This window comes from Miscanthus floridulus, chromosome 2 (assembly GCF_019320115.1).
Source record: "Miscanthus floridulus cultivar M001 chromosome 2, ASM1932011v1, whole genome shotgun sequence".
Lineage (NCBI taxonomy): Eukaryota > Viridiplantae > Streptophyta > Magnoliopsida > Poales > Poaceae > Miscanthus > Miscanthus floridulus.
In genome coordinates this window covers 36,468,966-36,482,124 of record NC_089581.1, presented here as the reverse complement: position 1 = coordinate 36,482,124, position 13,159 = coordinate 36,468,966, and the positions used below count along the sequence as shown (strand labels likewise).

At 48.0% G+C, this 13,159-nt stretch overlaps 2 protein-coding genes across 2 annotated transcripts; one reads left to right on the top strand and one right to left on the bottom strand.

Moving 5' to 3' along the window:
* Positions 1–1,576: 1,576 nt before the first annotated feature.
* Positions 1,577–6,672, top strand: LOC136538461 (protein REVEILLE 8-like). The gene is made up of 2 exons (XM_066530430.1): positions 1,577–1,878; positions 5,984–6,672. Exons 1-2 carry the CDS (start codon positions 1,729–1,731, stop codon positions 6,485–6,487), a joined length of 654 nt encoding a protein of 217 aa, XP_066386527.1. The 5' UTR covers positions 1,577–1,728; the 3' UTR covers positions 6,488–6,672.
* A 1,600-nt stretch (positions 6,673–8,272) lies between these two features.
* LOC136538460 (BTB/POZ domain and ankyrin repeat-containing protein NPR3-like) lies at positions 8,273–11,999 on the bottom strand. The gene is made up of 5 exons (XM_066530429.1): positions 11,770–11,999; positions 10,981–11,674; positions 10,060–10,828; positions 9,203–9,388; positions 8,273–8,981 (listed from the first exon to the last, which is right to left on the bottom strand). Exons 2-5 carry the CDS (start codon positions 11,545–11,547, stop codon positions 8,707–8,709), a joined length of 1,797 nt encoding a protein of 598 aa, XP_066386526.1. The 5' UTR covers positions 11,548–11,674; positions 11,770–11,999; the 3' UTR covers positions 8,273–8,706.
* Positions 12,000–13,159: the final 1,160 nt, after the last annotated feature.

The window sequence follows — 13,159 nt, the reverse complement described above, 5'->3', positions numbered from 1 at the left end:
AAAACATCCGGTAGGAACCAAAGTTTTGCGGAAGACCGAGGCAGTGAGGGAAAAGAACGGCACTTCTACTCACGACCAGTGGATCAGCCTAAAAGCCTATGGTTGGCAGGACATTTTTTTTGGCCCATTTCCCATGAAAGATGGTATAAAAAATGACGTGTAAAATTGACGTTAGAATTCCTGTGTTCTACTTCCTGCATTCCAGACACCAATTTCTATGTTCTCTTTATGTTTTATTTTTCTCTGGTTTGCTAATACATCTATACCCTATTCCTATGTCTTTTTCCCAAACCTCTGTTTTTAATTCCTCTCTTCCAAACTACGGAGGAAAACGGTCGGAAAACCTCTCAAAACCGTTTTTTATATTTGCATTTGAATACGAAAACGAAAGCGAAAGCGGTAAGCCGGACATGAAAACGAACACGAACTTATCAAATATCGAGAATTTCGAAAACGAACTAATTCGAGCGGAATTATGTCGAACTTGGTCGGTATACGAAAAATCAATACGGAATATTGACTCATAGGACCAAGTGCATAACAATTAACAAGTGCATAACCAAGTGAATAACAATTAACAAGTCCTAAAACTTTCATAAAAAAGTATCTCCATTTGACATCGTATAAGAAAGATATGATTTTTCTAATTCAACGAGCGCTTGCACGCGATTAATATACTGCTGAAATTTTATTTAATTTTTTTGAACATCATAAAGACCTCAAATGAAAAAACTAAAAAGTAGAAAGTTATAGATTTCGTCGAGAGCTGCAATTTTCATATAAGAATCATCTTCATCCGAGATCGTATGAAAAAGATACAATTTTTCTAAGGCTAGACTTCTAGTGGGCCAAATTCAGTTTAAACCGAATTTCGAATTCGGGATATTCCGAATTAAAAGTAGAAAAGTAGAAAACGGTCGAAAAACGTCTAAACCGTTTTTGTTCCGATTTCAATGTTGGTGTTCCAAATTTCAAACCGAATTCGATTTCGATCGGTATGCGGTACCATGCCGGATATTTTCGTATCGTTTTCATCCCTATTCCAAACAGGCCCCAGTAGTAATCAAACAGTCCACAATCCTTCCCCACCACACCATCCCTATCCCGACTCCTGAGCTCATGTATGCTGAACATGATGGATCCCATGGTTTCATACATACTCTGAGTACCTTGGACAAGAGTGAAAATGAGGTCGCATATTCTCTTTCAGATAGTAAGAGCGTCACGTCCATTCCAGAGCACAGATTACATAAAAATTAAAGGCCGGCCGGCTTATCCAATCTGCAAATAGCATTATAAAAATTAAAAATGGCAGAGATCAAGCACGTTTCCTGCATGCAAGATGCAACACGTGGTAGTATGGGATGTTCTTGCAAGCGGAATCGATCGAAGAGGCCCGAAATGCTGCGTCGTCCGCCCATGGCTTTGCCTAACTCCGCATCACAGAATTACGCGCGTCTGAAGGTAGGCCGGCGCACGCCTAACACGCGCGTGCGTTTGGAACGTGCGCTAGCTGCAATGGCCACGCGGTGTCTCTGGAGCTTCCATTCCGGCACTCGATCGTCGCCGCAACCCGAAAGCCTATATATTCATTCGAACACTGATCATTGGCAAGGAGCTCACTCGACAAGGACTCTCAGAGTCTCAAACCTCATCCCACACCATACCTGCTCTGCTGCTGCGGCCTGAAGGAGGAGGAGACAGATACACAAAGAGACAGAGAAACACATGGCGGCGGCAGTGAAGTCATCGGCCGGCATGGCGGGGAAGAAGTCCCGGAAGCCGTACGTGATGACCAGGCCGCGGGAGAGGTGGACCGCCGACGAGCACGACCGCTTCCTCCACGCCCTGCTGCTTTTCGGCCACGACTGGAAGAGGGTGCAGGCGTTCGTCGCCACCAAGACGGGCACGCGGCAGCTCTGCCGGCTGCCCGGCCTGGTGCGCCGATGATGGTGGTGCCTCGGCGCCGGACGTCTAGACGGTTCAGCTCCCGTTATCAGCGGAGGACCTGCACTTCGCTCAGGTGTACAGGTTCGTCGGTGGCGTCTTCGGCTCTGGCGCGCCGCGGCCGGTCGAGGCGCAGCTGCAGAGGCTGCTGGGCGCGGACCCTGTCATCGTGGACACCATCCTACGGGCGCTGGCCAACCTCCAAGACAACTTCTCTCTATAGCTTGTAGGATATTAGCATGAATGTGCTCGATGACATTTTGTAGCCAGTTAGTGTACGTTTTGAATAACTTGAAGGTGCTTCTTAAATTACAATTTTCTCTGCATTTATCGTTGATTATTGAATTTTTTAGATAATTAATGGATATAAAAAACATCCATCTCCGTTAGAGAGTAATCTACAAATCATCACCACGTCTACATAGAGTTTACAAAACAAATTCGGCTCGTAAACTCAGTTCTTAATAAAAGGCCATCCAAAATAAGAATAAAACACATAGCCATATTTTCCAATCTGCGGCACGCCTACAATATCATCTACTTCCGCTCCTCATACTGCTATAATTGGGCCCAACTTGATAACTAATCAGTCCCTTGAATAGGACCTATAAAATTGTTTTTGGACGACATTTGCCAAAACCAACAATGTTTCTAAAGGATCAGAACGACGGCCAGAGAGTGTGTATGGGAACGTCAATTTTTTCTCGCCGAGCAGACAAGCAATATGTTGGCTATGTCCTAAAATCAATCAATGAACCCCTCAAGTAGTGTTACCCATGATCACGTAGTCACGACGATACTGTGGACCTAAGAAACTGGGCTAGAAAAATGTGTTTGCAATCGGAGGTCAAAAGAAAGAGTGCTTTTAGTGAAAAGTCAAAAACTCAGTCAAACAACCTCTAAACAGCATGAAATCTTGTAGAGGGCGTTATAACACTGTTAGAAATATCTCCACCAAGAATCAGCTCAAATTAAAGAAAGTTGGAAAAACCGGCGTGGATGGTTTTGCTAACCGGCCTAGCTAGTTTTTGCCGTTTTTAGCATATCTCTTTCCTAGAAAAACTCGAATTCAATTCAAACGAGCTCTAAAAAATTTGAAACTTTGCACACACCTTGAATAGCCCATTTAGAGGCTGTGCCAAGACATTAAGTCAATAAGATCAAAACTTGAATAGAAATTTCAAAAATCTCTTTCTCATATTTGTACAGAATCTTCCAAAATGATATGATTTCTAGGTGCTCATGAGAAATCAGTTAAAACTAGTGGCTAGATAAAATTTCAAGGCATCATACAACCTAAAGATCAGCAAAGAACAATCCAAAACCTTCAGCTCAAAGATCTCCAAGAAAATCACCATAGGAGGCTAAGGAGAGTTTTGGAGCTTGAAACCAAGAGATTAGAGGCTTGGCATCAAGACATGGTTTCGATACGTTCCAACGATCATGAAAACTTCCAAAAAATTGCCAAAGACAAAGCCAAACCAACGATATTAAAATCACCCAAAAATGGCCACGAAAATCACAAAAAAGAGAAATATCATATTTAAGAGAGGAGAACAAGTGGTGCACAAATTTAATCTTGGGATTACTCTATCATGTGTGATTACAAGACATTCCTAACATATCACAAACCTTGGATGGCACAAATCTCAAACAAAGAGCCTCTCCTCTATCCTTCTCTCTCTAAGTCTAAGCAGAACGCTCAACCTCACAAGTGAGAGCCGAATTCTCGAAGGAATCCAAAGGCTTCCCCAAGTTATGTACTCACAATGACCAATAATCTCTCATATATATAGGCACTTGGCTATTTATCAAGTTGCCCTTACATGATGCACTTAACCCAAAACCCCTAGGGGCAAATCGGTCCATGTAAATCTTCATCGATCCAACGGAACCTACGCCTTCTCAACTTCGCTTAGTCTTGATACAAACTCCGAGATTCCACCACATGTTCGTCAATCTGCCACTCCCCGATTATGAGGCCCAAACCGGACAAATTCGTTGCCGATGGTTTTGAGACCGAAATCACCAAACCATTCATGCCTGGTTTTGAGAACCAAACCAACAAACCTTCCTCCGATGGTTTTAAGGCCCAAACCACATAACTCGTCTATCCCTGGTTTTGAGGACCAAACCGACAAGCCCTCGTGCACATCGTCACTAACTAATGTCAACGCGTGTCCTACCTCCATGTCCTCAACCCGGCGGTCCACCAAGCGCTCGCGGCACCTCGTCATGACTTGGTCCAACCCCATCCTTGACTCAGTCGAGCCCCCGGGGCCCACGAAGCGCACATTTATCGCGCAAAAATTCGTTTAACTTGTAACTTACGACTTGCGCCGCGTGTGGCTGCCTGGTTGGGTCTCACTGGATTATTTTTTACTATATTTTGGACCCAAATTTCTGGTTTCTGGACTTAGATATTAGAAAAAAATAATTGGCGATTGCCTCAGTTTAAATACATGCCTATTGACTCCTACTAGAAGGCCGGCTGGCTGATCCAATTGTAAATAGCATTACTACTACCCTGTTTGAATCCCATGTTAAAAGTTTAGTCCTACACTTTTAGCCTAATTTTTTTCCATAAAGATCCAAACAGGTGGACTGAAAGTGAGCAAATAGAGGGACTAAAGTTTAGTCCATTTACTCCTCAAGTGGCTCTAAACTGAGCTAATATGCCTTAGGGGGCGCAATGGACACCCCCATACCTAGGGATAAAAACGGTACGGATATTTTTCGACCGTATTCGAAATCGAATTTGTTTAGAGGGGTTGAGATCTGTCCGTATCCGAGTCCGGATATCCAACATCCGATACCGTATCCGTATCCGAATACTCAAATCGCATATTTATGATGTCGATATCCAATCGTATCATATCCGACATAATTGAAACTATCCGTATTCGAATCCGAATCCGGACAGAAATATAAAAACAAATATAATATCGATGATATCCGTCCGTATCCGATCCGTTTTCATCCCTACCCATACCCCCTACCTACCCACTCACTTGCAACCGCCACCACTCCTAATCGCATCGCAGGCTCGCACCGGGCCGCTCCGCGCCTTCTGCTCGCCCTCCAGAGCCACGAGCGGAGCTCGCCCTCCCAGCCCCGTGCGGTGGCGGCGGAGATCCCTGTGGTGGCGGCGGAGTGGTGAAGATGAGGCGCTCGAGGTCAGAGTCCGCGAAGACCGGTGCGTCCCCGATAAGGCTGTCCATCCACTCATCGGAGTCGAAGTCCGCGGCGACGGCGAGGTCCGAGAACACCGCGTTGGGGCCGACGGCATCGGCGACGCCTGGCGCGGCGAGACCGGGAGCGGCATCGGCAGGTGGTGGTGGTGGTGCCTCTGGTGCTGCTGTTGCTCCGCCAGTGCTGTTTTGGGAGAATGGATGGAAGGGGGGTACGGTGGGGGTGAGCGGTGGCAGGGGATTGAGGAGCAAATCAGTCATTGTAGGATGAATGACTAAAATTTCTCGTGGATTCAAACAGCCTAGTAGGACTAAAGTTTAGGGGCCGTGGACTTGTGATCCCAACAGGGCTACCTGCTTCTGCAAAGGAGCTCCGTTGTCCCGGTGGCAGGCTGGCAGAGATCAAGCAGGATTTCTACACGCAAGATGCAACACGTGGTGGTAATATGGGATGCTGTTGCAAGCGCGGATCGAAATGCTGCGGTGTCCATGGTTTTGCCTAACTCCACACCCCAGATCGACCTAAACCCCCGCCCCCCGGCATCGCACCATTACGAACGTCTAACCGGCAGGCCGGCACACGCCTAACACGAACGCAGTTCGCGCCCAAGCCACGCGCTCGTTTGGAACGTGCGTTGCAATGACCACGCGGTGTCTGCGCTTCCATTCTGGGCACTCGTCGCCGCAAACCTATATATATGCATTCGAACACTGATCACTGGCAAGGAAAGAAGCTCGCCTAGGACTCTCAAGAACATCGTCGTCCCATACCCATACCATACACAGAGACAGAGAAACAAATGGCGGCGGCAGTGAAGTTGTCGGCCGGGATGGTGGGGAAGAAGTCCCGGAAGCCGTACGTGATGACCAGGCCACGGGAGAGGTGGACCGCCGACGAGCACGACCGCTTCCTCCACGCCCTGCTGGTGTTCAGCTGCGACTGGAAGAGGGTCCAGGCGTTCGTCGCCACCAAGACGGCCACGCAGATACGCAGCCACGCCCAGAAGCACTTCCTCAGAGCGGAGAAGAAGCTGGGCCTCGCGGCGGCGCCGCACCCTCGCAGCTCTGCCGGTGCCAGCTATCGGCAGCAGCGCCCGCTCACCAGCTTCCCGGCCAGATGGTGCTCTGATGATGGTGCCTCGGCGCCGGACGTCGAGACGGTTCAGCTCCCGTTGTCTCCGGACGACCTGCACTTCGCTCAGGTGTACAGGTTCGTCGGCGGCATCTTCGGCTCTGGCGCGTCACGGCCGGTCGAGGCGCAGCTGCAGAGGCTGCTGGGCGCGGATCCTGTCATCGTGAACACCATCCTACGGGTGCTGGCCAACCTCGAAGATAACTTCTCTCTATAGCTTGTAGGATTGATAACTTCTCTCTATAGCTTGTAGGAGTAGGATTAGCGTCCTTGTGCTCGATGACATTTTGTAACTAGTTAATGTTCTATACAATAGCCCATGTAGGTGTACGATTTGAATAAGTGGACGATGTTTCTTATATCACACTTCTCTCTGCATTTATTCTTGAGTATTGGAATAGACCTCACCTTCTGGTCGTTCTCGAAAACAATCACACAGCGTCACAGCTTAAGTTGTGGAAAAAAATTCGGTGCAAACTGTATCCACGGTGCCTTCCTGGATACGTTCCACGGATAGTTGCCACATGTCCAGTCAACGTGATCCAACTGCACGCCTAGAAGATTTCTCGTGCTTCCCCTTTCCCTCCGACCACATCTTGTTTCTGGTCCCAAATTCCCAATCAGTTGTAGTCTAGCTTTTTCCAAAGAGCATCTCATCGCCTAACATTTGTTCAGTATATACGTATTTGAGGTGCACCCGTCAAAATCACCATGCGGATAGGAGTCCTCAAGGACTAAAGACATCTGCATCCTGAGTTCCTAACAGCTAACACTACTTAGATAGCGTTCCAAAACTACTGCATTATGGATCACATGAGTACAGTCTCTGGGTTGCTGATGAACTGAATTGACTCCACTTGTGCTTCGTTTTGCCTTCTCCTCGAGTTTTCTTTTTTTAGAGTTTTAGGGCCAAAACGCCGCCGTCTTTTCACTATGAAAAAGACAAGAGTTCATTACAGCATCAACGGTGGTGAACCACCAAAGAAGTTCCAGGGTAACCCAATGTTCACAAGCCAAACGACCGGGAAAAGCAACTACTTAAAAGACTAGAAACTCAAACTGAAACTCTATCAGGGACACTCCCCCTACGCCACCTCCAGGACTTGAGCACAATCGAGTTGAAGTCGTCAGGCTTGAAGCTTTGCTTGCTGCAGATCTTGGCACTCTCCCATGAAGCATCTCTTCACCAACTTGAAAGCCATGACACCGTCTTCATCCTTGTCTTGATTTCCGAAATCTTGTTCAGGAGCAGTTCTTTTTTGTCCTCCGGGCAAAGAATTATCCAATTCTGAGCCAACCTCGCAACCCTGCCCAGGAGTATAGCCATACTCTGCCATCCTACTCTCTAAAAACACAAATCATTTCTTAATAACTTCCATAAAGAGTGCTGCTGAAGTAAACACATTCAATACACAGTTTTCCAGCGTAGCTCTCCAGTTGTTATCTTTTTTTCTCCCTCTAACTGTACCACCCATCTTCTTAGCATCCTTGCGATCTGGCCTAACACAGTTTGAAATCCCTCCATAGCTCCCCCTGACAACGAATTGCATTTCTTACTTTCCAGACAGACCATAAAGTAGCAGAAGTACTCCTACACACATTCATGAAGATCGACTATTTCTGAGACCTCTTTCCAGATCACTTTGCTAATACACACACTGAAAAGAGATGAATAACGGATTCAGGTTCCGAACAGAACAAACATTAATCTTCAACATGTTTTCTTTTGCCCAGATTCTCTGGTCATCAACTTATTATTAGCCAAAAGCTAAGAAAATATGGACTCTTCGAGGGATCTATCCTACTTTCAGTGACATCTTCGTATACTGACAGAGAATGTCCCACCAGAGTTCGCACAAATTGATAACAAGATGATTTCAGTAGTCCTTTATAAAGAACCATGTAGTGAAACAAACTTTCTTCCAGCTGGGAGAACCATGTAGTGAGAAGGTAGACAGTAGATTGCACCTGCCATTTTGCCCCAAAAAACACTAGTAAAAGACTGAATAATTCTATCAAGTTCAACCACTGAAACACACGGTTGCCAAATTCCTCTATTTGACTGCAATAATCTTCTAGTTTCTATAAAAGTCGTTCTATAAGGACGTAGTATGTACCTTTTACATATCGACAGGCATAGAACTATTTTCCACGAGCGGATCCAGACACATTAGCACAATATCACTAATGTTCTATTTCCCACCCCAAAAGCAGTTTTAACATGCAAGGCAAGTAGAGTGGCTGCAAAGCTGACAATCAGCATGTGGAAATTATCTACTGAAACAGTGTTACATGTCAAAACACAACAGCTACAGGGAATTCTGGTCACTCTGGGCACTGCGCTACGCGTCGTCAAAACAACATACAACAAAGCCGTCCTTCGCCACGGTCCTCAGAGTCATGTGTCCTGAACAGATTGCACCTCAACTACTGATATCACCTAGATGGCCTCAATTTTCTATTGGATCTACCCCTCCCTTCACACCTCGGAGATGAAGACGAGGATGCTGAGGAAGCTATGGCTGCGACGGCTGCCTTATCTTTTGTGAATGCCTTGCGCACGTCCTCTTTGAGTTCAGAAAAGCGCATTCTCTTGACTCGCTGATCCTCTGGAGTCCCAGTTTCAAGGAAGATCAGATCAGTGGATTCTTCATTGAGGAACTTGTCAAGAACATCTGAACAATGTGGGAAGTATCGTCTCCCTAGCTCAACTGCAGAAATGAGAAACGACACATTAAAAATGATAGCATACTGACCAAATACCCTGAAAGATTCAGTAACCAGTACTGAGAAAACAATTAGTATATGGGTAAGTGTGCTTGCGTTTTGGCAAAAGAAAAAAGAATACCCCGAAAGATTCAGTATTGAGAAATTTTAGTATGCATGCATGATTTTGTATTACAAACAAGGCATAAATAGCTATTGCTGGCACCTGTCTTTGTTAAGGCATCAAGGCGTTCACGCAATCTCCTATTCTGCATTGTAGGGGTTTCATTTAGATCAACCTCCTTTAGTTTGCTGAAATTGGTGATGCCGGCAAACTCTTCGGTTGAATCAGCTTGTGCAATGCGCATGACAAGCTTGGCTTCCGAAGGGAAGAATATTCGTGCAAACGCAACTGCATAGATATTAACATATAGACTTCAGCGATGATTCTCAGAATAATATGCTTTAGTTTCAATCAGAAAGAGGCAAACCAGAAGCACATACCCAGAAATACTTCTATATCATGTCAAGTATAACAGCATACTCAACTTATTTTATCCAGTTAAAGGAAATAGTTATTCAGTAACTAATCTTTGATGCATACATTATTCGAATGATAGAACAATGGAATTAATGCAAACAAAGCCTAGTGTGAATGCTGCTAACTAAGCCAGTCAGACCATATACTTCTCAACCTAAGTGGAGGAAAAACCGAGAGATTCTCAAAGCACCGTCGATCCAAGCTAGGCCTCAGTGGCACAAATTGAGCTAAAATCATTATGCATGAGTACAAATCTTAGACTAGTTCCTGCAGATATGACTAATGCCAAAATGGTAAAATCAAGATAAATACCCCTGCAATCTAAAATAAATAGTAACATTATAGGAAGTTGATTTTGATTCCTTAATAAAAGCAGTTTTTTTATAGGATAATAGAAGCAGTTTTGATTTACAATGCACCGTTTTCCACCAAGTACCCCTACTAATTGCCTTTTAGTGGTCTTAGAGAGGCGGATGGGGAAAACTATAAATGCAATGTATTAATCACTAAAAAAATTAAGACAAGAGGGATTATAAGCAAACCTCTGTTTTCCAAGTTAATGAGCCTCATGTGAAAATTATCAACTAACAAAGGTGTGGCAATCGACTCCTCTATAGAGATCGGGTCCAAAATGAAGGATTTCCTCTTAAGTTCTTGCTCCAATATGTCAATACACAAGTAAGCCTTACTTTTCTCCTCGTACTTCTCCAACTTCCTATTGCAGTCTTTCTCGCTTGTTAGTCTCTTGCAGATAGTAAGGGCATCACGCCCATCTAGGGTCCTCTCCAGCACAGAGGCTCCCCTCTCCACGAGCGAAAGAATGATGTCCGGTTCTCTCCTCGTGCAAGCTATGTGCAGTGGTGTATATCCACTGTTATTCTTCAGATTCACGTTAGCAGAATCCAGTTTCAGCAATTCCGCAAACACTTTGGGCTCACAGTAGGCTGCAGCATAGTGTATTGCGAATGCATCATCCAAGGTCACCGTCGACTCCTTCAACAGCAGGCCAACAAGATCAACGTCGTCAGAATCCAAGGCCTTGAGGATGTTTCTGACCCTCTTCTCATGCTCAGGGTCCAGAATGGCATTCTCTGATGATTCGCCATGAAACGCGCTCCGGCGGATTTCCTTGATCTTGCAGTATATGTCATCCGGAAGCTCCTTCTCGAGGTACCGGCTATCGAGAGTGGAGACCGCAACCCTCTGGATACACTGATTGAGCAGGTCCTGAAGGTCGCAGGTGGAAGCAACATGAATAATCGGCACCACATCCTCGTCCAGCGCTTCGCTAACGAAGTCAGAGAGACGGCGCTGCAGCAGGAGAATTCGCGGTGGTCAGAATTGCAAATTTTCGTCACAGCATGGATGGAAGGACAAACAATTTGCAAGCACCAGTGGGTTAATGGAGTGTCCCGTTACACATTTTGCAGCTAAATTATATGTTTGGTCAGCGGTGAGTGTACCTGGAAGAGGGAGATAAGCTCGGAGATCTGGAAGCCAGACGCGGCGTACATGGACTCGACGACGAAGTCTATCGCGGGGCGGCAGGTCCCGTGGCCGCACGCATCGTCCATGCAGACGGTGGCCTCCTGCGGCGGGGACTTGAGGCGGCCGGTGTAGAGGTAGCCGAGGACGGGCACGAGGGCGTCGTGGCCGATGTGGCGGCCGCCGGGGACGAGGTCGGCGAGCTCGAAGCGGGGCCTCTCGCCGGCGGCTGCCGCGGCCGGGGCCGGGGCCGGGAGGGAGGCGAAGTGGTCGAGGAAGAAGGCGCTCCTGGCGGCGAGGATGCAGCGGTGGACGCCGACGGCGGCGCCGCCCTTGGCCGCGGCGAGCGCGATCTCGGCGTCCGCGCAGTTGAGGAAGGCCGGGTCGAGCAGGCGCTGCAGGTTGTCGCTGAGGCGGCGGAGGCCCACGGCCTCGAGGTCCGCCGGCGTGGCCCGCGGCTGCTGCTGCGGCGGCGGGGAAGGGGACAGGGACGGCGGCGACGGGGACGGGGACGGGGACGAGAAGCTGATGGTGGAGACCTCCATGGAGGGTTAGGATGAGGGCGGCGGCGGCAAAGATTCAAGCCTTTTGCACGACGATTTTGTGGCTGCTACGTGAGGCATCCGAGCGTAAACGCCGCTCATTCGTCAAGCACAAGGACGAGGACGGACGCTGCTCAACCCAGCAGGAATTTCAGGCTCCGCAAGGAACGGGGATCGGCTCTCCCAGCAAACAGGAAAAAAAAAATTGGGGGGAAGATTCCGTACCGAGAGTCCGAGACCAAGCTCAAATCAGTGGAATCCTCCGCAGAGATGCCGTGACAGGGCACAGCATGGGGGAAGCAGAAGGAGGCCCCAAACTCACGCGGTAGCCCCGCAGAGGGAAGCAAAGCAACACACCCAAACGCACGACAGAGCGGAGCCAAGCGACGGCTGAAGCGTGTTTTCCCCTTTCCCTTATCGAGAAATTTCGCGCGTTTTTTTTATCATCCACCCCGTTCTTGGCCGTTTCCGAGATGAGAAGAACGTGCGCCTTTCTAGTGCACGTACAGTAGTGGCGGGCGACGGTGAAGTAATCAAGCCGTGCCGTGACCAGGCGCGCGACGTCATGGCGGTGACGTCACGGCGGTAACGTCACTCCGGCGGGCCCGGGCCGGGTCGGCAGAGAAGAGTCGCCCAGCCCAGTCCCTGACCGTAGGAAGTCTAGGGTGGAGCTCAGCTGCCGAATGGCGAATACCGACACGGGGACCACCAGGCAGTGGGAGGGAGGTGTGAAGGCATCTGGGTCCGGGTCCGGGTACGGGCGGTGGTGGTGGTTTGGTCTGGTCCAATCAGCGCTCAGCGGGCCGACGACTTGACTCGTCTCGTAGCACACTGGAGACTGGTCGACTGGAGCAATGCAAGGTAGAGGGAAGGCGAAAGACAAGCAAACGTACTCCATAGGAGACAGGAGTATGTAGCTAAATGAAGAAAGCGATCGCTGATTTTCGATTGGAAGACGCTGATAACTCTTCAATACTGTGATGAGGTATACGGGTTGTGTGGCCAATTTTAGCTACAAGAACCGATAATGCAAATAAACACAGCCTGTCTGGCACCGTAGTGGTGTATACGGGGTTGTGTGGCCAATTTTCGCCACGTTGATTACTGCATGAATTGGGGCTGCAGTCAGTATAGCAAGACACTGTACGTTTAAGATACCGAAAGCGAAAGCGCCCTGCTTGACCCGCGCTTCCCCGCCCTTCATTTTTGTGAATTTGTCTTTTTTATACGTGCATGCCGAAAGTTAAAATTCTGCGTGCCCAGAACTAGCATTTCGGAGCTTTTAAATTTGGAAGCCGGCAAGCGAGCTGAATTGCCGGCAACATAACTACTCACTCTGCTAGGAGCTGATGGGAATTGGGAATTTATGCATCACGTGCTAGATGAACAAGGGACCCAAAATCGTTGATTGCATGCCTTGCCGACCACCCCCACCTTCTTGCCTTTTTCCCCCTTCCTCTCGGTCGTGCGCCGCGGGGCCTGCTGGGGCTGACTGCTGGCCGGTAGATTTTCTTCTTGATCGTGCGTCAGCTCTCAGCTCTTGGCTGCTCTTCTAGATGTGGTGGGGCCGTGGGGGTGTGTGGTGTCGCTGAGCCTGTGCAGTGCTTTCCGTCGT